This window comes from Ciconia boyciana, chromosome 1 (genome assembly GCF_034638445.1).
Source record: "Ciconia boyciana chromosome 1, ASM3463844v1, whole genome shotgun sequence".
NCBI lineage: Eukaryota > Metazoa > Chordata > Aves > Ciconiiformes > Ciconiidae > Ciconia > Ciconia boyciana.
The window spans coordinates 88748161-88774825 of record NC_132934.1 but is presented as its reverse complement, the minus strand read 5'-3'; the positions used below and the strand labels follow the sequence as shown (position 1 = coordinate 88774825).

The window sequence follows — 26665 nt, the reverse complement described above, 5'->3', positions numbered from 1 at the left end:
AAAACCACTTGTTTTTTATATGTTGTATAAGCATCACTGTTAAACCCCAGCCAAGTGATTATCTTCATCTGTAACTGACATACCAACATGCTGAGGATATGTGGAGTATAAACACAACATTAAGCCAGGAGGCCAAGGTAGGAAAGAAAGGAAATTCAGTATGGCCCATCTTCCACTGCACTCCTAACTTACAAAAGCTCAAACTCTCAGACTGCAAACACAAACTGTGACATGCAATTAGATGACCAAGACCAAGGGAGGATTTTTTTCCTTTTATCCCAACAATTTACAGTATCTTTAAACAGGAAAGATATCTCTATTTCCAATCAAGTCAATGGGTGTGAATAACCACCTTCTAAGATATCTCACAATGACTTTTGCTTAAAAAAGGTAGTTATTGCAGAAGCGGCAGAACAAGGAAAACTAAAGTTTGGTAAAGAGAGAGTAGCAGATACAAGTCAGGGCAGGAAAGCAGCTAGAATGAAGACATGAAAATCACACCATCATTTCATATTCAGTACTGTTGTGACATTCTTCCTACCAGGGATTCCATCCTTCTGTATTTAGGACTGCCATCCCTGATTATGTTTTACAAGGAAGCCTTCTCCCTCCTCTTTTAGCTTTCCATTGGCAGGCTGAAAAATTTTTCACATCCAGTTCCATAAGTAACCTGTGGCTGAGCTCTCTTACATGTATTGTGTCTGTCAAAAATCAGTGAGTGTCAGCGTAACAGGAAATAAAAGCAACACTGATATCTCTAAGAAACAACCTCTGCCACAAGAGGTTGGGTTGGAGTCACTGTTTCCCTCTTCCCTCCATACACACTTCAGGCAGACGGCATTCATTTATCATACAAACACATCTGGCCATATCAAAGGAGAACATAAACAACTATAGTTAGAGAAAAGAAACCGCAAATGCTTTTCAATTTTATTCTTACTGGGAGGGTAGTGGCATCCTGACGTGTCACATCATCCAATGATAACTGACAGGGACTTTATCAAGGCTCCTAGCTCACCTATCATTTATGGTACTAAGTCTTGCAGTAAACTTAGCTTGGCTGTAGTGCTTTGTTCAGCCTGCAGACATGGCATTCCCAATTCCAGATACTTTTGCTGGGTCAAGACCAAAGTAATCAGTACTAACAGAAAGGGAAGGTAGTCAGATGTGAAGCACAGAGACCATATGATAAGCAATGTGTCAGGCTGGTACTGCACAGACCAGTCAGAAATGGGTATTCAACTGAGCTGGAAGATGACTATAGTTGGTCAAGTGCTTTTGATGGATTTCCCAGAAAAGAGAAAGTCTATCCAGAAATAAATGTAACAGCTTAAAAAAAACCCCCCAAAATAAAATGCACCTAGTGATCTTTAAATCAACTTTTCCATTGGATAAATATATTTGAAATAGTTGTACAGTTCACAGTGGCATAAAGTTCTCTGATTGCTTGAGTGCTTGAAAATATCTCATCAGTAAAAAAATACCAGAGCTGGGGGAGGAAAACCCTCTCTCTGAATTCTGTACATGGGCAAATGCACAAGTTTTGGCAGGCATCAGGTCATTGGATCCATGGGAAACCAGCAGCATTGCAGGACTGCAGATCACAAGTCAGGGGATGGAGGATAAGAAGAATAGTAAGGCCCATTTTCCTGCAATGAGAACAGAATGAGCAGTTGAACATGTCTTCCCTCATACACCTTGGTGAATGGATGATGACACAGAGGCAGAAATAAACAGGTACTCCTAGCTTTGTCTTCCATGAGTACAGTGACTGCCATAATTCACCCAGGAGAGGACTGTGCTGGTAACCAGGCAAAACCAGGCCTTGGTTTTGCCTCTGTTTTAAGCAAAAAGTGCAGGTTAAAATTTTGCCATTAAGCCAAAGCTGTGATGCAAGGAAGCCACAAATGCTAGCATAGCCAGTCACACAGTTCAAGACAAAGTTGCCTATGCAGACACACAGCTCTGGCTGTTACTTTGGAGTTACAGCACATCCTCTGGAATGATTTGACCAATACAAGCCATATTCATTCCACTACTTGGTTAGAGACCCGGGATGGAGAAGAGAGGAGGAAGAGGGACCAATACTAAAGGCAAGGCACCCTGCTACAGTTCCATTTTTCCCAACTTTATTTTTTCCTTCCTGCATGCTTGTTGATATGTGGGGCAGGGAAGATGAAACACAGACAGCTTTGCTTTTCTTTGCAGTCAGTGTAAGATATATAGCAGGTATATAACATGAATTTTATCTTGTCCACAGGCTCTTAGTATGTTATATTACAGTTCTTGGCTGAAGAAAGGTAGTATGCCTTTTATGCGCATAGGAGACTGCTCTAATGGGAAAGGAGTCTGCTTCTTGGCCAAGCCCTCTACTTGGACTGATGTAGAAAAAAAATTAAGAAAATTGTTACTCACAGAAGAAAAACTAGACTCTCCAGGAACCCTCCCTTTCTTCTCCCCATTGTTAAGATGTGGAAGTCAGCCCCTTTAAAGCTCTTGCAGAGCAGAATGGGACATGCACAAGAACTACACTTTGGAGCAAAGACTGATGCTTGCCACATGAAGTCACTTACCCTGGCATCATACTCGAGGACGAAAGGGGGGAGATCAATCTGTTCTGGGGGTATGGCTGTGAATAACTGCTGAAGGCTTTCCACATAGTGGATTTTGTCCTTTAGCCCTGAGACTGTAAAGGTTGTGAAAAACCATGCCGAGACCTGAAAATAAACCCCAACATAAACAAATGAAGATGGTGCTGTTTCAAAACCTTCGAGTTCAACATAATACTCCATAGTTAAAAAGGCTTGAGTTAAACTTGAAATGCTAATATCATGACAATAACACAACAAGGTCAGGAAGTACACACTACTGACCGCTAGCAAGCACTGTCTTGAGAGCTTTCAAGCTAGTGTTTTCTGACTCCACGCTCACTCCTCTCCAACTGCCAGTTTAAGATCCCTTTCTACTGTACAAGAGTGACAGCTATTCTGCTATTTGTCTTCAAAAAAACATTTGTATAGTGGCACATTTTCACTTCCAGTTTAGCCAGCTCAGAATACGATCTATTTGACTCTGACAGAAGCATTTTTAACCCTTTGCCTTCAAGTTTTCAAAGAAAAGGCAATTCGAGGGAGAGAGACAGACAGACTTTCAGCTGTTCAAAGGTCCTATGGAAGTCTCCCCTCTGCTTTGGGTTCGCTGCATGAGTAAGCATGTCCTTCTGTTTTACCACATTTCTTATCAAAACTGTATCATCTTATTCTACAAGAATAAGCCTTATCAACTTATTCTACAAGATTTTACTTTAAGTATACACACCTGTCTCTCTTTTGGATGTAAACAGGATAAGGAATTTTTGTTTTGCAAAGGCCAGTAAGACACCATTGATATTTCTACAAGTTATTAAATATTACTGTTTAGATTGACTGCACAAACTTTTACTTTTCAACCCACCTTCTCCAAAATTAAGCACTATATTACTTTTTGTTCATTTCTTATCTAGTCTTTTCCTGGCAGTCTGAAGGGAAAGAAAAACACTTGTGAGAACCAGAGGTTACTGTTCTACAGATCACAAATGCTCATATTAGGGACCACTCATATGGTCCTGGGCAACCAGTGCTTGCTGACCCTGCTTGAGCAGGGGGGCTGGACCAGATGGTCTCTAGACGTCCCTTCCAACCTCAACCATTCTGTGATTCTGTTTGATAGTTGTACTTTGACCGCAGTAAGTTAACAGAAAAGAAGCAAAACCACAAGAAAAGCCTCGAGGAAAGTGGGAGCTTCAAATAAACTAAAACATTAGGTCAATAAAAATGATCTGCCTGAATACAACATTTAAAGAAAAAGTCAATGCCTGAAAACTGTCCTGGAATAACTATGCTGCCTCCTCAAAACAGCATATTTTCATGAGAAAGTAACAACGAAAGAGAGAAAAGGAGGTAAAGAACAGGACAGAACATTTAAGATCAGCTCATTATTTTAAGGGATGAATTAGAGATTTATGTTAGCATAAAGCAGGGAAACAGACTATTACTGGCATCCATTATTTACTATGTTTTTCTAACAAGACCTCTTATGAGTGACACTGGATGACAGTTTAATGAGTGAAAAATACTCTCTCAATCCTGTACCAAAGTAGCATGCGTTCCAATGTGTATTATGAATGACAATCATTAAACATAATTGCTACAGATGTTTAATGTATAAAAGTCTAATAGGGAATATTTTTGCAGCCATCATGAAAACTGATACTGGGAAAAGTGATTTTTATTCCCCCCCCCCTTCTCAGTATACAAGCCATTGCAGTTTGACACATTTTACCCAGTAACAGAAAAAAGGGAGGGGGCCAGAAACATGTTTCTAGAGAATTTTTCTATTCTCTCCAGTCTCAATAATCACAGGTTATAGAAACAGTAATACGAGAGCAGCCATTTCCTTATCAGTAAGAGGACAGAGAACTTTAACTTAAACCAAATCCCTGTTAATACACTGAAAGTAGAATAATTTATACCAGAGCAGTCAAAAACATTTAAAATCTTGTCATCTGCTGAAGTTTTGCTTTGTTTTTCTTGTACTGCAGTTCTGAATCTGAATAAAAGGCTATCAGAGTCACTCTGCCAAGCTAGAAAACCACAAGGTTAAAGTATCAGATGTCTTTCCCTCAAAAAAAAAGCAAAACACAGATAAATTGTGTCACCAATCTCTTAACTGGGTCATACCCCAAAGAAACACTTACTAAAATCAGGGAAATTTTATTACAATTGGAAGGATCTTGTGTAGAAAAAGCCTAAGTGATTTGCAACAACCTTTTTATTGGCATCTGATCTCCAGAAACTGCTTTTATGACTGTTACAGAAAAAAAGACAAAAATTTTTCATGATCAATATAAAGATTATTATGATTATGAATATCTAATTTGAGTATTCTAGTATGTTTCGGTTTTGAAATATTCTTGATTTCACAGCCAAGTTACTAAATTTATGAAAACAGAACTTCTCTGGGTGAGATTGTTTCAGATCCAGCCACTGACACTTCACTCAGAACACACCAAGCTCTATAAAGCTTTGTTTGAAGAGCTCTCCAAAGAGGGGAGCCAAAAGGCTTCACACAAAAATGCCCCAAAGAGCCCTTTATTTATATATCAGCAAATATAGCAATAACAAGTACATTTACATGCAAGAGTATGAAGGAACTTGTACTTCAAGGGTATCTTAATCTAAATCCTGGTGGTGAAGTGTTCACGCTGCAAGAGTTGCTGCCAGCCTAAAAAACTACTGTTGCCTATGATGTGATTTCATCATAAGAACAGTTACATTTCAGCAGCACTACAAGAGAATCAAGTCCTTCACAGATCACAAGAATGCTCACATAGAAGCATGAATAAAAACAGATTGTGCAGTGACACACCCTGCTTCAGTTACTCTGTGTTTTAGGACAACTGCTGAACCCTCCTCCCTGCATACTGAAAACCATGTATTCTAGACAGGCAATTATCCTCAGAATACACATAATTTAAAAGTTGCACACCTAGAAACCAAACAATCATCCCTGGCACTATGAAGCACTTTCAGAACTATGCTTGTTTTCTAGGGGCACATGAGTTTCCAAGAGGCATGATGAAAAGCCTCTTGATCCCTTTTAGCCCAGAAATAAGCAATGCGACTCTAACAGACAGCAGACATCCACTGTGCCAGGATTCAATACTGCAGTAAAATGGACCATTTATATCAGAGATTCAAGAATGAGATACATGTACAATGGTGACGGGTTTGGGAAGCTGCATGAATGCACAAGCCTTCCTCCTACATTTTAGACATGGGGTATTTTCCACTATTTTAGGGAAGGAAGTCAATGCTCCACGTAGGGATTTGAATGTGCCAAACATTAAGAGATTTGAGGCTTCTGGGCTAGCAATCTTCCACAGGGACAACCACCCTAAAATAGCCAAAGAAGGAGGGGAGAGAAAAATAATTTCCTCTTAGCAGCCACCTTCTCCACCAGGACTTTCTGCTGCATATTCCCCATCATGTTTCATAAGCTGATGTCTCTGCAACAGCGAGCAGCAATCCCACTTGCCTTTCAGTTAGAGAAAAGGCTTGGCAGAAAGACATGGACACACATCCTCTTTTGCCTCCAGCTGCGCTGCTAGAATAGGATACAAACCAACTCCATTTCCAGCAAGTTAGAGCACTCTACGTCTCTCACCCTCCCCGCTTCCCACCAACTATCTGCTTGCCCCACACATCTGTCGAGTCCCACTGCAGTTCCCAAAGGGACAGAGAACATGGTAATGGACTGGTGAACATGAATTCTCATCCTCCAACAAAAAACCATTTCTCAACTGAATAGAAATGCATGGTAAGAGAGGAGGGGGATAAAGTGCTGCTGGGAATCTAAAACACTAGTACTTCCTAGCTTCAACTTTTCCACTCAACTTTGTGACTTTAGTAATGTCCTATGCCAGCTCCTACATTTTCAGGAGCAGAGCTGGAAGCTAATTCTAGGACTCAGACCTCAGATCTGTACCCTGTGGGAATAATTAATATCCTGACAGAAACTGGAAGGTATGCTGTTGGGAAGACTCAGCCTCATCTACATAAAAACAAGGAAGCTCTAAGTCTTATGCTGTCCCAGCTGTGCACACGAAAATTTAGCAAAGAAATGCTTGCTGAACATGTGCAAACAGACATTTTTTGCAGGCGTATAATTTTCTCAAATTTGATCAATGTCAGCAAAAAGCAGAATAAACAGAGGTTAATCTGATGTGAACATGGAGGATCACATTTCTAACTGTTTTAATAGGACAAACAAAAATTTTAGGAAGGGCTGCTGCTGACACTTAGTTTATCTGAAGTGCTCATACTGCTGCAATATGAGTAGTGTGTATGAAGTACAGAAGGGAGCGAGCTCCATCTTCTGTTGCCCCACACAGATTATAGTCAAGGATAATATCTTACTGTTTGATCGAGTTCAGTTTTTCATCTCCTGAAGGCTTTACAGGACTTTCCTGCACTCCATGTCACAGAGGCATTCTTCCCATCTTTCTTTGATACTCTATAATCCTGACTAATCGCTTTGCTGCTTGACACACCACCCTTTGCCCTTACCAGGGCAGCTCTTAAGTGATATGCAGCCCACATGCAATACCTCTTGCGGAGACAGAAAAAGTGAAACATTCACAAAACAAACTACACAAAAAAGAATTCTAGGAGTTTCTGGTCATGGTTTGTCACCCTGCCAAACAGACAGCAGGAAAAACGACAAAATGTTTCTCTTTGAGAGAAGCGAGATTGAAAGCTTCCACCTCTCTCTGTTAAGAGCACATGCAAAACGAGGCACAGATAGCTGCACTGCATTGGGGTTCAGATTATCACTAAGGTTGGAAGACTACAGCTAGATCAAAGATCGGCATGAATTTCAAGTTCTCACCATGGATCCAGAAGATACTGCCTAATTTTGGAAGTCTTCTATATACCTCCATGTTCCTCATACTACGGTCTTACATGCTGCCCCACCAACACACAAAATATTCTTTTCTTTTGTACTATATACCTCACCTTTGAACGAAATGTTGGGTGGACAAAATACAGTGCCTTCAAGTTCCTCTTGTACCTGGTTTAAAGAAAGAAAAACTCTTTAAAAGTGACTTCTAATTAAGATCACCTACACAACGTAATAGTCAAAACATAGAAAACTTTGCTTAAGTGCCTGTGATGTAATTTTACAAAGTTACATCTAATATAAGCACAGATACCAGAAAAGTAAATGTAAAGGGGAAAAAAAAGCAGAATTATTATTTTTCAGGTAAAGACATAATAGCCTGCAGTCTTTTATGTGGACGGCGAAAGTTATGGACAAATTACGATTACCAATGTTACCCAAGCCTCTTCCCTCACAACTAGCAACATACTTTTAACAATACCAGGCTCTGGATAGAGACAGACAATACACCCAGTACGCCTCTCTAACAGCTCCAGAAGGGAGACTGCAGAGCACAGAACTTCCTGGTTTGATAGATGGTTCTGAGAAGGAAAGAAAACATATCTTCCTTCCTCTTGCCTTTGTTATTTATTTAGGTCTTTGTCCCAGAAAAACTGTCTCAAAAATAAATGGGACACCAGATACAGGTAATGACAAACACTGTGCATAGCACAGAGGAAGACAAGAAGGGGTTCTTTTCCTATTGACACTCACTTGGCATCAACAACATCATAGAGTTTCTTCAAGAAATTAGAGTCTAGTTGATTGTAATCATTTGTGAGCGTATGGAAGTACACCAGGACATATTCCTTCACTGCAATATGATCCATGACATGGATGAAATACAGAAGAGCCTGAGAGAGAAAGAAATGAAATTTTTCTTTGCAAAGAACTCTTTCACAGTTGCATTACATCTTAATATGCTTCCTTTAATTCATTCACAAATCAGGAATCATGAGGCTGGGTGGCATTATATTTCAGCTACAAAAGGAGGTGAACATTCCAAGTCTTCAACTTGACTGTAATAACTTAGATGTCTTTTTTGTCTAGCTGACCTCACAGATGGAGATAAATTCTTGCTCCATGAAAACTAATCTGACTCATTACATTTCACTCTTCATGTCTTGGCAGTTATAGAAGCAGGGCAAGTCTCTTTCTTCTTGAGAAGAAAAAGGAGTCCACGTTAGGCCTGTTTTTCTAAAAATAGTCCAGTTCCTCCTTGAAAAAAGCCAGCCCAACACACACAAAGCTTTATAAGGGAATACATTTATATCTGCCTATAAAAATAGTTTCCATTTGACCTCTTAAGTCCTCTACAGATAATGTTTCTAGTATTAACACTGAATTACCCTTATAATCAGACTCTTACATCCTGAACACTCATATTCAACCTACACAACTCTAGTTTTACAAAGCCCTACCTTTTCCATGTCTATCAATGTTACGGGGATATTCCTTCCAACCACCACCATCACTGTGCGGCCACAATTATCTACACCTACAAAAGAAAGAAAAATATGTCTCAATTTCTCTCAGTCATGCCAGCTTTTAGAGTTGGTCCCTTTCAAACCAGGGAGAACCAGCCACAGCTCAGAATTTTTGCAATGCATCTGGTTTCTATCTTAACAGCAGAGGAAATAAGCTTAGAGTTACTGTTCTTACTATACTAGTAGCTATTCTGATCCAAAAAAGGGTGCATCACATCCAAGAAACTTAAGTCTTATGGACTGCAATTTTATGTTGCCTGTGTACTCCACATTTACCTAAATCTCAAGTAATAACATGGCTTTTATTTAAAAAAAAAAAAAAAAAACCAAAACACCACAACAAAACCTTCACTTGCAGTTCTACCACCAAAGCAAACTTCTTCCTAGAAATCAAGCTCTGAAATCTAATGCACAGATTCCCAGAGCACGCCTTATGGACCTCCTGCAGCCCACAGAGCCTTGTCTAAGGCAAACCAAAGACTTTAAAATTGCAGCTACTGAGTAGAAGGTATCACACAGCCTTGGTATTTGCACAAAGATCAAGGTAAGTATCTGGATTTTCAGGGGGCCAAAGATATCAGCCAAAGTGCTGAACAGGCTTTCTCTGCAGAAAAACAGCTATGCTTTTGAGAACCTGACTACTTGCCTGTTTCTTCCTGTCGTGGTGCAAAGCAGCAACAAGCCACTGGGACTATGGCAAGTTTTCACATCCAAGTATGATGCTACCTAAAGAGTAAAAGTGAACTGAAGAGTACAGGTTCCCCATCTCTGCTTCCCAGGCTGCAAGGACCTTGCAGCTATTTTCTTCCACTGAACTCTCCACTGAGTTGTTAAATCTCTCTCTGATCTCCCCATCTACTGAACTCAAGGTTGCAAGATGCGCTGCCCATGGTACTCAGCTATTAGTACTAGGAGACACATACGGAGGAGAGCAACACATACCAAACCTGAAGGAAATAAAGCAAGCCTTTTTTTTCAGGAAAGCTGTATTAAAAGTTGCTTTGATAACTGCTTATTCTCTACACTAATCATCTGAAAGCAACATTCATTTCTTTGTAACAAAAGGGTGGAGATATTTTTTCTTTTGGTCTGAATTATCTCATACAGAGCACCTTATGCTTTGGCTTAATCCAACAGTACTGATTTACATCTAAAGCTACAGATAATTCAGGATATGCATGTATCCTCAGACGGTTAAGGCAGAGCAGTTTGGGAGTTTACCACATAGTCTTTCAAAGCCAATCAAGAGAGAATTCCTGCTTTACTACAGAGATGTTGCCTAGTTCTTGGCCAGGCTTCTAGCTTAATAACATGACTTATTGTATACTTAAGTCCAAAGCAAATATTACATTTTTATTTTGTATTTTTACTTTAAGACAATATACATCAGTCATTGGTATCCTGAACTTACCTGTCTGGTACAAGGCTTTAAGAGAAGCAATATCAGAGAGGTCTTCAGCTCTTGCCTGACACAGCCAGCGATTATAACTAGAAAGTTAAAAACATCTAGTCAGATCTAATCCCCCTTTGGATTAGTATTAGAAGCCTGAAGAAGTATAGGAGAAGGGAAGGACAAAACAAGCTCTTTCTGACTGAGCCCTCTCTCTAACGTTGTGGTTTTCTGACCTATGGAGCAACTATCAAGTTGTTAAAGAAAGAAGCGTTGGGGGAAAAAATTTGATTGTCTTAGTTACATACCTAGTGATTTTCACTAGGGCAATGAATATGCACTAGTAACTATAGTGGCATTGCATTTGGGCTGAAAAGATTTCAGAGTTTTTTTCCATTTAAATACCTCAGTGTTTGTGTTTAAAAAAACGGGAAAAAAAAGAACATTTCTTGAAAAAGTCTAGAAGTCGAGCACAACTGCACAGCAACCAGTGTCACATATGGATTCCCCCCCCCCCCCTTTGAATGGTGAACAACTTAGTGCCTTATCTGACAAAACAAGCCAAGCATCATGCCTCAAGTGGACTCCAGCATGGAACTGGCTTCTAAGGAAGTGATCACGCACATTAGGGTTAGCGGGGGGGAAGAGGAAAAAAGCCTCAGCATCTATTTATTTATCTTTGTTTTGAAAGACAGAAGAAAAATGTTTCGCTATCTGCCCAGAGCCTCAGGAGCAAGTGGGCAGTATTGAAAGCAGGTGACCCCACTACAAAAAGCAGTGACAAAACAGTGACATCTTGTGGCAAAGAGATAAGGTAGCTGGTCGGATGCACTGGGTATGCTGGTGGGTTCATCACTAGCTTCCCTTTTCCTCCTACTGCCCCTTTCCTTCTCCCTTCAGGCCAAAGAGGCTACCACAGCGATCCAGGATGGCACCAGGCTTTATCTGTATTTCCTTGCCAGAAGATTAGGCTTTACAGATAACAAAATCATCGTAAGGGTTGGTCCTCTGAACAGCTAACTAACACAAAACATTCACACAGACAAGGAAATTCTCACTTCCTCTGATGCTGTTTTTGAAGTGCTGCCTCTGACAACTGTCCCTGAAGGATGAGGCGTCTCTGTTTATCAACGTCTCCCTCCATGCGGGCAAAAGCATGGGAACCAATGAAAGACAAATCTGCCTCCAGACCCTCTTCATCTGAAGCATCTGCAGTAGAAACAAAGGTAGTGTAAAATGTTCAAGCTGTGTACAAGACAGCAATGCTGCTGATGAATTGCTATATATCTCAGTGAGCCAACCCAGTCGTCATGCTACAAACTAACACAAAAAACCACAATATACCATGATGTGGCTCTGATATCTCACTAGTACCACTGACAGACTATGGCATGTGATTGGTAACTACGGACTCCCTTAAAATGTTGGGTTGCCTGGAAACTAACTGGGCAAGTCCTAGTCATCAGCTTGTAACAAAGGGATAATGGTTAACTCTCAGAAAATAAGGTGTGGAGAGAAAGACGGCTTTACAGTTGTCCTACTTGTCATAGGGGGGAAAAATAAATATGCAGAAGGACAGATGCTGCAGCTTTACTCAGTTTAGAAGCTGCTCTGTAGAAAGGGCTCACTTCTTTTTATATCATTGACACTGCTTGAACAGATGCTGTAGAGCTGGTGGTAACCCAAGTTTGAATACTTTTATAGTATTGTTTACAGCATGACTGTGTGATGAAGCACAAGAGCATGGGCTCGCTTGCTGGTGACAATACCAGAATGCTCCACTGAACTTGATGTCATCAAGGAATATCGCTAAGGCTTCTAGCACTACCTCTTCTGGGCAACCTCGATGGGAATTGAGTTTCCCAGTTTTAGTGTGACATGCTATAGTAGCAATGGGATAAAAAGTGCAGGATTCTGCTATACCCATTCGCTCCCACATATGCAAAGCCAGTAATTTCACAAATTGTTAGCTAGTGGTTGAATGCCTCATACTGATCAGCCACAGCTGCAAATACCACTCTGACCAGCAGTTTGGACAAGGAAGAAAACCAACCAAACAAAAAGAGTGGAGTCTGATCAGCAGGAGTAGGGTATATCAGGTATCAAACTGTGAACAGGAAAATTAAGTTGTTTGTATCCCCATTGCATATTCAGCCTTATCCCAACTGGCCATGTAAAAGCCGAAAACCTTTGAAACCCATTCCAAGTTATCTGCTTTTTGATGGTTTAAGGCTTCGCCTGAAGAAGCGTAAAACTTTCACAGCACTCCTTAATAAGTAAGGCAGAGCGTGCAAGCTATGCCCATTTATACATTAAATTGTTTTGCTACTCGTATCTCACCTCCTCAACCCTGACATCTAGGCAACCTCTTTACAAACAGACTTCTTTTCACTGAGCTTTGACAGCTGTTTCCCAAACGCTGATCTCTGGGTTGATCTAGTTCCTCTATCTTTTAGGGAGTTTCTGCTAGTTTTCACTGAGCATCTAGTAGTTTGATGCACATGCTGCATCAACAGAATCTTATCATTTGAGATAACATTTGCTAATATACAAGCAACGTTTTGCTAATATATGATAGCCATTAACAATAATTGTCTTCTTCAGTTAGGGGATGCATAAGATTCTGCAAAAAACCTGCAAAGTTCCTAATCACCTTGGGAGAAAATTTGCAAAGGGAATGAACTACCCCACCTCTCCCCCAAGAAAGAAAAGACAGAATAACAGCTCTACCACATCCTCTAACCACACCACTCTACACAATGAGGTAGAAAGCAGAAGTTACTGCTGTGGAACGCAGGAAGCCAACAAGGCAGCTTGGTAACGTTCTTCATCACAGCCTGCCTCGCATGAGGTGGGAAAACATCTCTCTGCTTCCCATGGGCCTTTTCTGTTTTGCCATTGACTTTCGCACAGAGATACTTATTCAAGGTTCAGTTAAGAACTCACCATCCGGAACACCTGGCTTTTCAGTAATCCTGATCTGCCGCTCTGGTACTACAGGCTCCCCTTCTGCATTGCCAATATCTGCAGGGAGGTAAGGCAAGGATTGTATCTCTTCTTCCAAGGATCTTGGAAAATACAGAGGCAGCAACTTCTGGTAAGTGGCCTACAAATAAGAAAAATGCGTGAAGGTCTATCACGCATCGTTGCTCTTCAGTTAAGTAACAGCTGCTCTTGTAGCAGGGATCTTCTCAGAGGTTTGGAGGCAGAGTACCATCTCCCTCAATGGCTTATTTTGGGCTGCTACCTGGCAATAAAGGCAGATAACCTTGATAAAGGTTAACTTTTTTTTTGCCACACTGAAAAATGACCTTGCGAGGACTCTGCTTTAACCTGCATGAACTCAGGTAGATTGCAGATACTTTAGCTTTGTAATGAAGTTACAATATGCATGGATAACAGACTCCAGAGAAGGCTGCTTATATTAAAATGCACCACTACGCAGATCACCTTTAGTGATCTGACTAGGAAAAAAGAAAAAGCAACAATCAACCAAGAGAAACCCTCCCCACATGGAGGAAAATAGTGAAAATCTCTACTGAACATTGCAACACTTCATGTGTTCTCTCCAACTGATTAGCAGTTTTAAACCCCCAACAAGTCAGTATTTTCCTCATCCAGATACCACAGAACCTGAACACAGTGTGGGTATTCTGCCCAGGAACAGCCATTAGCAAGTCTGATATACAAGAGAAGTCAATGTTCAAACTGCTAGCATCTGTCTGAACACAGATTATGAAATGTCAAGCTTGTTATTTCAACAAGCCAGCAAGCAATATTTAAGATGTTTGCAGGTGATCTTGTGGGCATGCTAAACTGGCCTTTTTAAAGCACAAGGGAAGCAGCATTGTGTAAGGAGGAAATCTTATGAGGAATTCACCTTCCGGCTGGCAGATGCCATCCAGCACAATTGCATGCTATAACCTCTAGTATTGGTTCCTGTGCATGGCTCAGGAACATGGAATCCAGAAGTGGAAAGATTCTGAACATGTCCATAGAGACTGCTAAGAGCATAAACAGTACTGGAAAAGATGCTATGCTAGTAGGAGACAGAAGGATGCTGAGAGACCAAAAGCCTATGTGATTTGAAGGGGAAATCTAAATCCAGCTCTACAACGCAGGACTTAACACTGCTGCAGAGAAGATCAAATATGCCCATGAATTTTGGTGGAATGAACATCAAGGAGATACCTCTTCAAGCTCAGAGACTGCAAACACCACCTTCTCCAGAGTCTCTCCATGAATCTCCAGGAACCTTCTAACTGTGCCTGCAAGGAAGATTAAATGTAGTTAGCAAAAGAGGAGGAGACATTTACACACACGACTACAAGTGAGGAAGTCAGAGTGCAGAATAGAGAGACACATCTTTCTCCTCATACAAGATAGTTCCAGAGGCTGTATGCAAGTGTGGATTAAGTGGTAGCTTAACACACCAAATGGGTTGTTGGCCATATTGGAAGTTCCATCTCCACTCTCTCTCCTGCTTCTCACTTTAGAGAGAAAAGTCTCTCTGATTTTAGCTTACTAGGTATTCCTCAGTCTGTGGTATGTGATTCTATGGTCCTGCAAAATCAAAGAAATCCTTCCTTTACAGTGTCCTGTGCAAATTGGCAAAACCAGATATTCCTAGAACAAGTCATTGTGCCCTAAGTTATCAGGAAAGCAAGATGATAAGCAAGCCATGGCAGAAGCTAGTACAAGACAGAGTCAGCCACACAAAACCTCTAGGGTCAGCTATGCCAAAGACGAATATAAAAATTATTTTTGTAAATCATGAGAGAATTTATTTCCTTTATTACTTTTTTTGGACTCTCCCAAAGCTTTAGCATAATCCAGGGATACAGCCAAGTTCCTAAACATTTGCAACTGCGGGGGAGGGGGAAGTGTTTTGTAACCAAGCTCCCAGTCAGACATGTCCTTGTACATGTACAGATGAGGTCCTTGAGCCGCAATAATGTTGACACGTCAGGATTTTCAAGTGCTTTCCTGTCAGACTGCCAAGAGAGAAAGTGTCCAAACAAATACGTTGGTCTAGCAGTATTTTATCAAGTAGCATATAGCCCTACAGAGACAACAGAAGAGAGCAATAAAGGAAAGAAGTCTACTGTACAAAGAATACATTAGTGAGAGTTCTTCAAGAAACAGCCGTTCAGAAGGAAAAAAAAAAGAGCTATTTTCAAATACTTCCTGTACAGAAATTCATGTGTAATTGGGTTGACCTGCAATACTACTTTACAGGACAAATGCAGTTGTGCAGTTCCACAGCAAACAGTTCTCTGAACCTCTGTGAGCAGATGTTTTCAGATGTCTCACTCAACAGGCAGATAGCAGAGAAAACAATGGACAAATCTGTTTCTGCAGTGTCAGCACCTCTGCTAAGCAGAGGGTAAGAAAGATTTCTCCAGTCAGCTTGCACAGCAAGAGGAAAACCCACTCCTTCCACCTGCAACAACTTTCCTATTGTGCAGGAGTACCATGCAGGAAGGCCCAGGGACTGGGTGGTGGAAAGCAGACAGGAGGAGGCCAACAGAAATGAAAAAGTCAAAAAAGAGAAAAGGGAAAAGTAAAAACCAGGCAAGTACATAATATTCTTTTCTGAGCACTTTTCTATTCTTTAGGTATTTTCAGCCTAGGAACTTTTCTGATTTGTTTTTAGTAACCTTTTTTTTTCTTCTTTAATATAGTTTCCTCGAACCCAAACAAGTTTGAAAACTTTTAGCACCTACAATGCTTTTTGGTAAGAAGTTCCATAAAACAAATAGTGTAAGCATAAAGAACTATTTCCCCTTGGTTGTTCTGAACCTGACTCATACTAACATTGTCTGAAGGTTCTTATTTTGGGAGACAGTGAACAGCTGATTCCTATTCACCATTACCATACCACTCATGAGTTTATAGACATCTATTACACTCCCTTCAAGTTCCGTGTATTCTAGTCTGAAAAAGACTTTAGCTTACTTAGCTGTTTCTTGCCTTTCCCTATTCTTGTTGACCTCCTCAACTTCTAGTTCTACTATATTATTTTTGAATGTGCAGCTTTAAAGGGTGGACAAAACACAAATTTATAGCATAACATTCTTAATTTAGTTGTGTCTTCCTTAGCTTGTCGTTTTGAACTCCAGTGAGCTGTTGTTTTCATGGAACTATTATAATCTCAAGATTTTGCTCCCTAGGATTAGCCCATCATTTTGCATGTGAAGGCAGAAGCGTATAGGGGTAGGTCAGTGGGGGAAGAATATCACTTTATATTTGGATATGCTGATGACGCTAAAATGCCAGATGAAATTCACTCTGTTGCTTGAGGTCCATCTACAACTATTCACAATAAGGCCTCATCTTTGCTATTCTGAACAATTTTCTATTACCAGCAAACTCTCTCACCTCACTGTTCAGCATCTTTTCCAGGTTATTAATGAACATATTGAAGACTACAAGTTCCAGCACAGATTCCCATGGATCTTTACTGATGACTGCTCAGAGAAAGTATCATTTGTTTTTATCCTCCATTTCCTGACCAACCATGGAAGGCTTCGCCTTTTTACAGCCTCTAACAAACTACAGCCCCCTAGAAAAAGGGCTTCCCCATATCAACAGCAGTCTGTCAGAGGTAAGCGATCTGCTGAATACTGCCATCCAGTTTATGTTGCTTTCCAACAAACTTACGCAGTGCTATGTGGGTTGCATCCTCCAAGGGGTAGCATCTTTTCAGAGAGTTAATGACACAAAATCCTACAGAGCACATTGCCTGTTCCCTGAAATCCAGAAAAAGAAAAACAAATGAATAGAAGGTCAGATGAGAACAAATGTCTGTCAGTACAGTAGATAACACCAGTACTTTTTTTCCTGCCTCTAGGCAGCAGCAATCCTCATTCAGGTTTGTGCAGAAGGATTCTTTCCTGGCAAGATGCATACATACCATCATTAAGCAGAGAAGGAGGGAACCATTAGTGATTCCACACTGTTTCCTCTTGTGTTTGTTCTCAGATTTCTCCTTCTACCTCAGCTATGTTGTTCCTGCAATTTCTCATATCCTGAATGAAGAATTTCTTCCCTCAAGCTCCCTTCAATCCTTTCCAAAATACTTTCCTTCCTGTATAGGATTGACAGTGAGGAGAAGGAGGGGAAAAGAAGGTGCTCTTTATTGCAAACATTCTCCTGTTCCTCCACCTGACCTATCACTTGTTTTGTTAGAGATCTGGACACAGACCAAGGTGGCTGACTCAATCCTAGGTATGATTATTGGCTTGGAGTGATACATACTGTAAGATCAGCAAGATGCTTCCATCTGAGCACCACATTTTTAGAAGAGTAAAGCAGAGGTGTTGCCAACAGTCAGAGGAGTTTGAGCAAGTTCAGAGTTGGTAAAAAATTTAACAAGAGTCAAAAGTTACTCTAGAGAATAGATTGACTGAAAGGCACTCAGAATTCAGTAAGCAGAATTATTAGAGTTTTTAATTGTTTTTAACATGTTTCAATCCAGACCTGACTTTGCTTGTTACTTCTGAGGCAGAACAAAACTGGCACATACTAGAAACCTTAGCTGTAATCTTGATTATGAAACAGTTACTACTGCACTGTAATGCATAGTCCAGACTTGGAAGAACTGATCTTCCCAACCCTAAGAAATTAAGTATATTTTCTGACATTGCTCTTGTTCAGATATTTTTTGTGACTGCTACCATTACAACAGCAGTCACAGGAGAATAACAGAATACAGGAAAGACGACAGAAAAATAGAAAGAAAAAAGCCCGTTAGCCAAGAGGAAGTAGAAGATACCACTGATGAAAGAGTAAAAACTACAAACCCATCTGCAGCAACTGTGGATTTAGAAACAACCTTGCACCCTGACTCGGAATTTTAGATGGCTGTTGTACGAAGGCAGAGAGGCCAAATACATGAACTGATACAGCAGTCAGATCTGCCTGTAGGTATGTCTATGTGGCTGCAGACACACATGAAGTTGCTGCTTGAGCAAGCTAATTTAAAGCTTTTCACAGCACAGAACCCAATGCAATTATCAATGCTGCTTCCCCTCAGAGTAACTGAAAGCTGCACAGCTCTAGCTACACTGTTTCAGGACTTGAACCAGCTCAGATCTCTCTACACATTTTATCTATACCACAAAACAGGTAACAAAAGGCATGAAGTATACCATGAAGCCACTAATGTTCTCATGTCCGTAACCAAATCCAGCATACATGAGAAGATATTCACAGCCATTTGGCCTCTGTGCAGACCCGAGTACCTAGAACAGATGTGCCATGGATGGCAAATCCTCATGTAAGTTGTCATGTGCTTACTTTGCAAGCTGCAGGACATTGCGGTAACAGCTGTATAGAGAACTCTCGGCTGCTGTGCGATACCGGCTTTTGTATTTGGGTCCCACTGTGTGAATGATGAAACGTGCAGCCAAATTAAATCCTTTGGTGAGTTTAGCCTCACCTGTTCTGCACCCTGAAAAAAAATAAACACAAGGATAAATGCCAACGTCATGATAAGAAAGCTAGAAGTATTCAAGCCCTTGAATTCCTCCAGGGTAAGACAACTCCATATATAGAAGTCAGTGTTTTAGAATGCTATCCTTAATATTCGATGTCTATCTCATAACAGCTGCTTAGTATCACCTAGTCAGGTTGAGGAGGTGAGAGCTGTGCTCATTCCTCTCAATTTTAAAACTATGTATATAAGGACAAACCAGAAACTGCTAGAAATGCCATCTTAACTGCAGTGCTTACTATGCTATATACAGAGCCAAAGGGAGAAATGATTTAACAATGTGCAGAGAACTGATGCACAAATATGCTATACAACCAGCAATAAAAAGTCCTTCTGAATTTAATAAGTTGGTTTGGGGAGATTGCTTTTTGGATAAAAGGACTACAAGTCTCCTTAATTAAACCCACCAGCTGTTGGCAAAGCTATTAAAAATAAATAGATCAAGCACTTCTTTCATCTATGCTCCCAGAACAAGGTAGCTTTCTTTGTTTTGCAAGTTTCTTTGTGTCCACAAGACAGAAGTATGATTCTCATGGAGATCATACTTTCTTGACAGACCAGGTGTCTAGTCTCAAGGCAAGAAAGTTCAAGCAACACATTTAATTGTTCTGTTCACAGCACCCTCCAACTACATACTCTAGGATCATTTACTGCATGCTAGATACTTTATGTCTTTATCTCTTTTGGGTTTTGACTGCTCTTTGGCTATCCCTTGCAAGTTACCGATACTTAATTCCCGTAAATTTTCACAAGGGAAATCAGTTTGTCAGAACCCTCAATGACATCCATAAACCCCTGTATTCCCTTCAGTTTGTCAATACATTTCTGATAATGAAAAATCCAGGAACAGCTACTGTGTTTTTTCTTTGGTACCTGGAAGAAAAGTCTGCTAACTCTCCCCTTCTTCACCCAAATCTAGTCCTCTCCAGTTCTGGACAGCTTAAGAAGTACTTCTAGTCTTTCTCTTTCCCTACTGTCAAAGACAAGCATTTTCCACCTTCTTCCTTCTGCTTGTACAGCTGCACTTCAGCTTTCTGATCTGGCTGAAAACTAGCATTTTCACTGAATTAGCTTTCAACCTGATCTTACAGGTTGCTGGTGCCCATGAAAAGGAATGAGATGTGAACAAGCAGCTGCAACCACCCTTCTGGCAGCAGCACTGCAGTAGCTTGGCTTAAGTCAATCATGAAGCTGCCCACTGAATAGGAGCATTCACCTCTCCCACTCCACTCTCTTCCTTGTGGTGCTCAGGCAGGTTATCAGCATGCATGAAAGCATATTTTATGGCAAGAGACATTCCAGGTTGAAAATCTCTCTTACTCAAAACTTTAAGCATGTCTTTTTAATGGCAACACCACATTGTGTTTAAGCCAACGTCTTGTAAATGTTTTGATCCAATAAATCACATCATTAGCTTCTATAGACCTCCACCTTGTTTCTTCTGGGTTAATCAGAAGGAATATAACAGCATACTAAAACTAAGCATACTCTTCTGAATTACTGCACATCCTCTAAGACATCTCAGCTCAAGATAGCAACTAAATAAGCACAACATGGAAAAAGTGGAAGCTAAAACTGAAACACTTAATATATCACATATCAAGTTACTATTCTTCCTGCATGGTCCATCCAAGTCACACAGCTTGAATAGAGCAAGCAAAGGCCTGTAGGAAAAACTGTCTCATGAAAAAGAATGAAGCAAGTTTGACCGAGGTATAGTTGTGAATTCAGTAAGGAAACTAATACATTCAGACAACCAGATGTAGCATCAGTAATCTCTAACTACACTTAGATCACACTTAGTACTTCCCAATGCCTTCTACTTGGAGATCTCTACAAAATTTAGAAAACTGAGTAGCAAGTACCATTCCTATTTTAAGATACAGGTTATCTAGAGGTGAGCGAGTAGAGTGAGCTGCACAGGTCAAGGTTTGTGGCAAAACTGGGAACAAAGTCAAGATCTTATTTGTTTATCCGATGAGATTTCAAACATTAGAACAGCTTCTCTCCAAGTTTAAAATGGAAAGTCTGAATCCTCCATATAAAGTGTGCAGTGGAGAGATAGTCTCACTGGAGTTGGAAGACTACTATGTATTGCTATTACAGAAGGTCTTTATTAGCCTGCAACAAGTATGTGTTGATAGGCAAGCATATATCAATAGCACTTCATTTGCAAGCCTGGCCCCTTGGCTGTACTATTTCTGTGTTAATCAAAACTACATACTGTTCCCAGGAACGCACAAGTTAGCTGAGCCTTAAAGAAAGCACAGGCCTTTGAAAGGTCAGCACATCACATGCTTTAAGATCATGATTCTTCTTGGAGTCTATGAAATATGAATATATACCAAGCAGTAGGATTATAAAGCAGGAGAGGACTAACTGAAAATCACCACTGCACTCATTTTACAGCTTTAGAGCAAAGACCATACATTTTCACTTCTTCCCAAGAACATTCTCCTATGAAAAAAGTTCAAAGTTAAATGGGAAAGAGTGCAAAAAGGAGGCAGAGGTGACAAAAGAATCAAACTAATTTCTTAACTAAGCTCCCTTCCACTTCTGCTACCGTGACAAACATATTAAGGGTGCACAGAAGCCAAAGGTGTAACCCAGCCTCTTTTTCCTCCCCCATGCAACACACCAGTAGAGCGTCACACAAGAACTGATTTCTGAAAAGCTCTTGTCACAAGATTAAAAGGAAACTGTCATGTACAGGGAGTCGTGAACCTGCAGAATGCATTACAGAGAGGAGACATCAGTATCATCATGGGGGGGAGGATGCAAAACTACATATAACTCAGCATGGTAAAGGGGAATTTAAGAATAAGCCCAACTTTTACAAATAACTCCATACAGAGGTGACAGATCTCAAATTTTAAGGACTCCTTGGAATGTTGTCCCACCTCTAACTATTCTATAACATCTGCTGTATTTTAACAGTTGTTTCCACCTGAAACACACACTGACTTTTCCCTCTCCTATAAAATAGTTACCCCTCCTCCCATTTTACTTCCAGGTTACTCACAAAAAGCAAGCTGAATCAGCAAAATATGATTTTATAACAACAGAGGATGCCTACTCAATTGTAATTTAAGCTACTGAGAGTTTGTATTAGAAATATTATGGCTCTTCTATCAGTTTTGTTACTACACAATAAGGAGATAGAGCTGTTACCCAATAGAGTGAGCAGTACTACTCAGGGATCAGTTGGGTCTCAAAATTCAGCTCAGTACCATACTTAGTAGAAATGTGAATTCTCATCTACAAACTATATCAGACCTCTGTATAACCTTGGATAACTATAAACTTTTCGTTCCTCACACACAAAATAAGGAACGTCTTCATCTAACAGGGACTGGAAATAAAGCTGAGCATTTGTAAATTTCATTATCAGCCACAAGCCCTGTTAATAAAGAATCTAGGTAAAGCAAATCTCATCCATTTCCAGAATAGCCTTCCATTAGGGATGATCTTGTAACTTTCTAATAAAGCCTTTTGTTGTACAGAAGAGGCAAATTAACTGAACAATTTAACTAGTCACTAAGACTTTATTTAGACATGCAGTGTTTTATCAATCCATTATTGCCATAGTTTCCTGAAAGACTGTGTGTGTATATTAATAGCCTGAAAGAGGATACACAGAGTATTAGAACCTACTTAATTTCTGCCATGGTGAACTTCAGTTTTCCTGTCTTCCACAGCATATACACACTGAACAGGATAAGAGCAAAACCTGAAGATGTACAAGACTGGCCCCTCGAGTAAAAGCTCTGATAAGCTAACTACTCTAAGTGGCTTCAGATAACAATGGGAATTATTGTATCGCAAAGTAAGGGCTCAGCAACTCAAATATCTGTCACAGATTTTCAATGATCTGTAACCTGAATGGCAAAAAGAGAAGAGACTACAATGCATTTCCTCCATGTGTTTCACGTTAACACTAGATGTTGGGGGGGGGGAACAACTATTCCTTGATTTTAGTTTATACCCAAATCCTGATGCTTTGTACTATGCAAGCACAGTAGATTTCATTAAGATAAAAATGTCTCCAGCCACTTACCTTTGAGCTTCTGGAGTTCATCCCTCAGGTCAGGCCCAGCATGCATGAATATACTTTCAGATACTGGATTCTTATCAGTGAGAGACTCATTACTGGTATTTACTATGGCTGTGCAGTTCAATAATGCTACATCTCCTTTCCTGAGAAAACAAGGAAGCAGCTTATTGCAGGCTAAATGTAAGATTAAGCAGGATATTCTCAAATAAATGCTGACAAGCAAGGAAATGCCAAGTTAAAGGAAAAGCATTAACGGTACTCCAGTGCCCACATAGCGTAGCGTACCCTGACACGCTCACCATGCAGAATCATCCTTTGCCTCTAACTGATGAATAAAGATCGCATACAACCTGTCATTTCCTTAAAAACTCCCAGCCCTAACAGTAACTTAGTGATGTATGTAGAAAAGACAGTATTGTAGTTGTACGTAGGACAGTTTAACTAGCAGAACACGCAAAGCAGCGTGCTAAACTGATGGAGCGTAGTGTGTTTCAAAAAAAACATGTATTCTCTCTTGAAGATAAGACAGTCCTTGTGGTACATTACTTTCAAAACTTTAACAATTTTTTTTATGTACTTCTATTCAGTTTGCATACACACTATTCAGGGCACCTTGCTGCTGCTGCTACTCTTCCTCAGACCACTGAAGATCTAGAGTAACACTGTGGCTAGACAAGTTTTCATTGCTTTTGTTCTGAAATTGTGAACACAGAATTTGATCATGTTCATTCTGCTGTTCAAGGATGAGACATGCAGAACATAAACAAAGCAGAGATGCACAAGAGACAATGGAGTAGCAGAACTCTGACCTGCTTTTTGTCACAGCAGCTGCCATTAGAGATTTTGGGATCAAAGAGCATAGGAAGGGAAATAAAGATTCCCATGCACAGGGGGGGATTCAAATAACAGTTTAAATTGCACACATTTATTATACCCAAGCCCAAGTCATAAGAGATGTTCAACCTTTTACTTTTCTCTTTCTTTACTTAATCAGGTTCAGGAAATCCAAGAACAGTCCCATTTCCTGCATGTATGAACCAGAAAGAGGTTCAGGCTGATCCCTGAATCTGCGTCCCTGAGAACTCCTTCTCTCTTCATATTAACAAAGAGTTACTCATCTAGAGAGCAGTAATCTGAATTACAGAAAAGAAAAACCTGATGGAGTAAGTTCACCTCAGCACACTGTACTTTATCAATAGATTTTGGTAGAAAACCATGGAGACAGAACACAGAAGGGGGGGGGGGGGAGAAGAGCCCAAAGCAAGCCACAAGAACCACACGAAAGAAATACTGATCTAAACCAGGAAAGTGAAAGCAGAATAAAGCCAGCAAAGAAAGAAAAAAGCTAGTAGACAGCAAGTATATTTTTTAAAAATTTAGAAAATTGTATCAAAGTGCCTGATTAGGTTTTGATATTAAGCATACAGTATGACAGTAGGAAGTACAGCTCCAGTCTGCTGCATTAAGGAATGCCTATGAACATGCAATTTAAAACCTATGATGATACAAATCTCAGATGTGTAGATTTACAGTGAACAAAGATAATTTTCTTCCCAGATCTGTAATGTTTGATTCAAGAAAAGAAGGCTCGAAGGCTTTACTCTACCACAGCAATTGTTATATGAGGCAATGGGATCCTGCAGTAAATGGAGAAGCGATAACAAACACACCAGAGCCATATGGAACTTACCATAAGATTATTTTCGCATTGATGTCTTTCCTGTATGGAAAAGGTGATCTAACATCAACTTGAGCTTTTTCAACAGGATTTTGGTGACAGTCCAGCTGCTTAGCCTCATAGGCATCAGTCCAGCCTGGCAGACTGTCAACATCCACAAACTGGGAAGGAGCACCCAAGGGATCCATGGAATGGTAACAACAACTCCTTTCCTCTGGTAACTTGTCACACTCCAATTCTCACTGGAGTCTTCCAGGTGCTTTAAAGGAAGAAAATCAATCCAGGTCACCAGCTGTCCACTAAAAGTAATTCCTGTGGAGCCAGACCTTTCACAAGACTGCAGTGCAATTAGAGCTAGCAGAAAACAAAAAAACAGATTTCCAACTCAACCGCTCTCTCTTTCTGTTTTGTTACCTGTATGCAAAAAGGCAACGCAAATACTTGCAGTAAGACAAACCTTTTCCCATAGTGCAAGATGAAGTCACCTTCTCTATTAAATTGGTCCAACTGGCTTGTGATCTTGCATTTTGAAAATGCTGAACGCAAATTCCCAAGTGTAGAAAGGACCTTAGTCTTTCTGAAAATTATTATTTCTTTATCGAAACAAAAAGCAAATTTGTAGCAGGGTATGTATAATCTATTCCTTCAGAGATTTTGGTCCAGCCCTGGACCAAACTGACCAGCCCTGGGTCATACTTTAAAAAAAAAAAAAAAAAAAAGAATACACCACCCCCAAACCACCACAACCCCAAAAAACCAAAAACCCTAAAAGCAAGAAAACCCTTACAAACGAACCAATGAAAACATCCTCCCTCCCCCCAAATTGTACAACTCTTGCAGTTCAGTGAATTCTGAAGCACTGCAAATAAGACTTACAGTTGCTTAGTTCTTACAGTCATGCACTTAGGCACAAAACCCCTTCACCCAAATAGGTTTTGCAAGAAAGAGAGTAAAGTTGTAAGTTTGAACACTGACCCAATGAACTTGCAGACTGAACTCTGCCACCTGACCTTTTTTTTTTTAAAAGGCTGAGATGACACTGGTTGCTAGCTTAAGACTCAAATATGCCGAAACATACTGTTCAATTGCCAGCACATAATACCTAGGCTACTACAGTTTTATTTTAACTACTAAACCATACTAGTGAATTAAGCCAGCACAAACAGTAACTTCAGTTTGCCACATACACACCTACTATTTAACCTTTTTCACAGGTTCATAATTGATAATAATTTTTAAAAGACAGCATCCACAAGTGCTAACTCTGAAATGTGAATTATGAAGTACATTCATTAGCTAGGAAAAAAAACCTCAAACATCCAACTCAAACTGAGGGGTAATAAAGGCCGCCACTAGGACAAAGATGGCCGTAAGAGCATCTAAATAAGAATTTTGCCATGAAGAGCTGGGAGAAATGCAATGAACAAGAAGGTAGGAGCAGAGCGGCTCCAACCAAAAGCTCATCTACGACGGCGTCTTCCCTCTGATGAACAGCCAAAAATAGGGGCACAAGTAAGAGGCAGACAAAAGAAAAGGGGTGCACATAAGCTCCTCCTGGATATTCCCCCCCACATGTGTTGCACCCGGGGGCCTCCCGTGGCAGAGGCGGCCCTGCGGGGATGACAGGCTCGGAACGCGGAACAAAGCGCTGCGGGCGGGACTCGAGGCGCCCGAAGCCCCCAGGCGGGCTATCGCGCCCTTGCCCGACGGGAGGTCGCTGTCTCTCCTGCCTCTTGCAACCCACCGCCCGCACCCGGGCTGCCGGTAACCTGCACCGCCGGGGTGAGGCTGGCGAGCGGTCAGCGACTCACCCCCCCCCCGCTCCACTCGGCTCCTATCCGCGCGAACTGCCGGCAGCAGCGGCAGCCGCCTCTCTCCCGGAGCAGCCGCACAGCAACTCACGGGCAGGCCGCGCTACCGCTACTAGCGCCGCCTGGCCAGACGGTCTCGGTCGGCGCCGGCTTGGCGACATCACCCAGAAAAGCGGAGCGGCCGCCCCACGCTTCCGCTTCCGGGAGTAGCCCCGCTTCGGGTTGCCCAGCCCCGGGCTGCCCGGCCGCCGGCTTCACGCCTCACTTCC

At 40.9% G+C, this 26665-nt stretch overlaps 1 protein-coding gene across 2 annotated transcripts; it reads right to left on the bottom strand.

Moving 5' to 3' along the window:
* Positions 1-289: 289 nt before the first annotated feature.
* On the bottom strand, positions 290-26629 carry GDAP2 (ganglioside induced differentiation associated protein 2). 2 transcript variants are annotated; one of them, XM_072880876.1, is made up of 14 exons: positions 26488-26629; positions 24598-24844; positions 22911-23050; positions 18658-18811; positions 17020-17108; positions 14548-14624; positions 13303-13462; positions 11415-11565; positions 10378-10454; positions 8901-8977; positions 8194-8333; positions 7557-7611; positions 2574-2717; positions 290-1649 (listed from the first exon to the last, which is right to left on the bottom strand). In XM_072880876.1, the coding sequence occupies exons 2-14, from the start codon at positions 24771-24773 to the stop codon at positions 1602-1604; spliced, it is 1488 nt and encodes a 495-aa protein (XP_072736977.1). In that variant the 5' UTR covers positions 24774-24844; positions 26488-26629; the 3' UTR covers positions 290-1601. The 2 variants fall into 2 exon arrangements, with proteins under 2 accessions (XP_072736977.1, XP_072736967.1); XM_072880866.1 differs by having other exon boundaries at positions 292-1649; positions 26397-26613.
* Between the last annotated feature and the right edge of the window lie 36 nt (positions 26630-26665).

What these genes read in the sequence shown, in the direction of transcription:
- GDAP2 (XM_072880876.1), bottom strand. Translation starts at nt 24,773, where the DNA reads ATGGATCCCTTGGGTGCTCCTTCCCAGTTTGTGGATGTTGACAGTCTG. An exon ending in TGCAACCCACATAGCACTGC is followed by an intron (nt 14,625 to 17,019) that starts GTAAGTTTGTTG and finishes TCTTCCTTGCAG; the next exon opens with GCACAGTTAGAAGGTTCCTG. An exon ending in CAAAAACAGCATCAGAGGAA is followed by an intron (nt 10,455 to 11,414) that starts GTGAGAATTTCC and finishes TTAACTTTCTAG; the next exon opens with TTATAATCGCTGGCTGTGTC.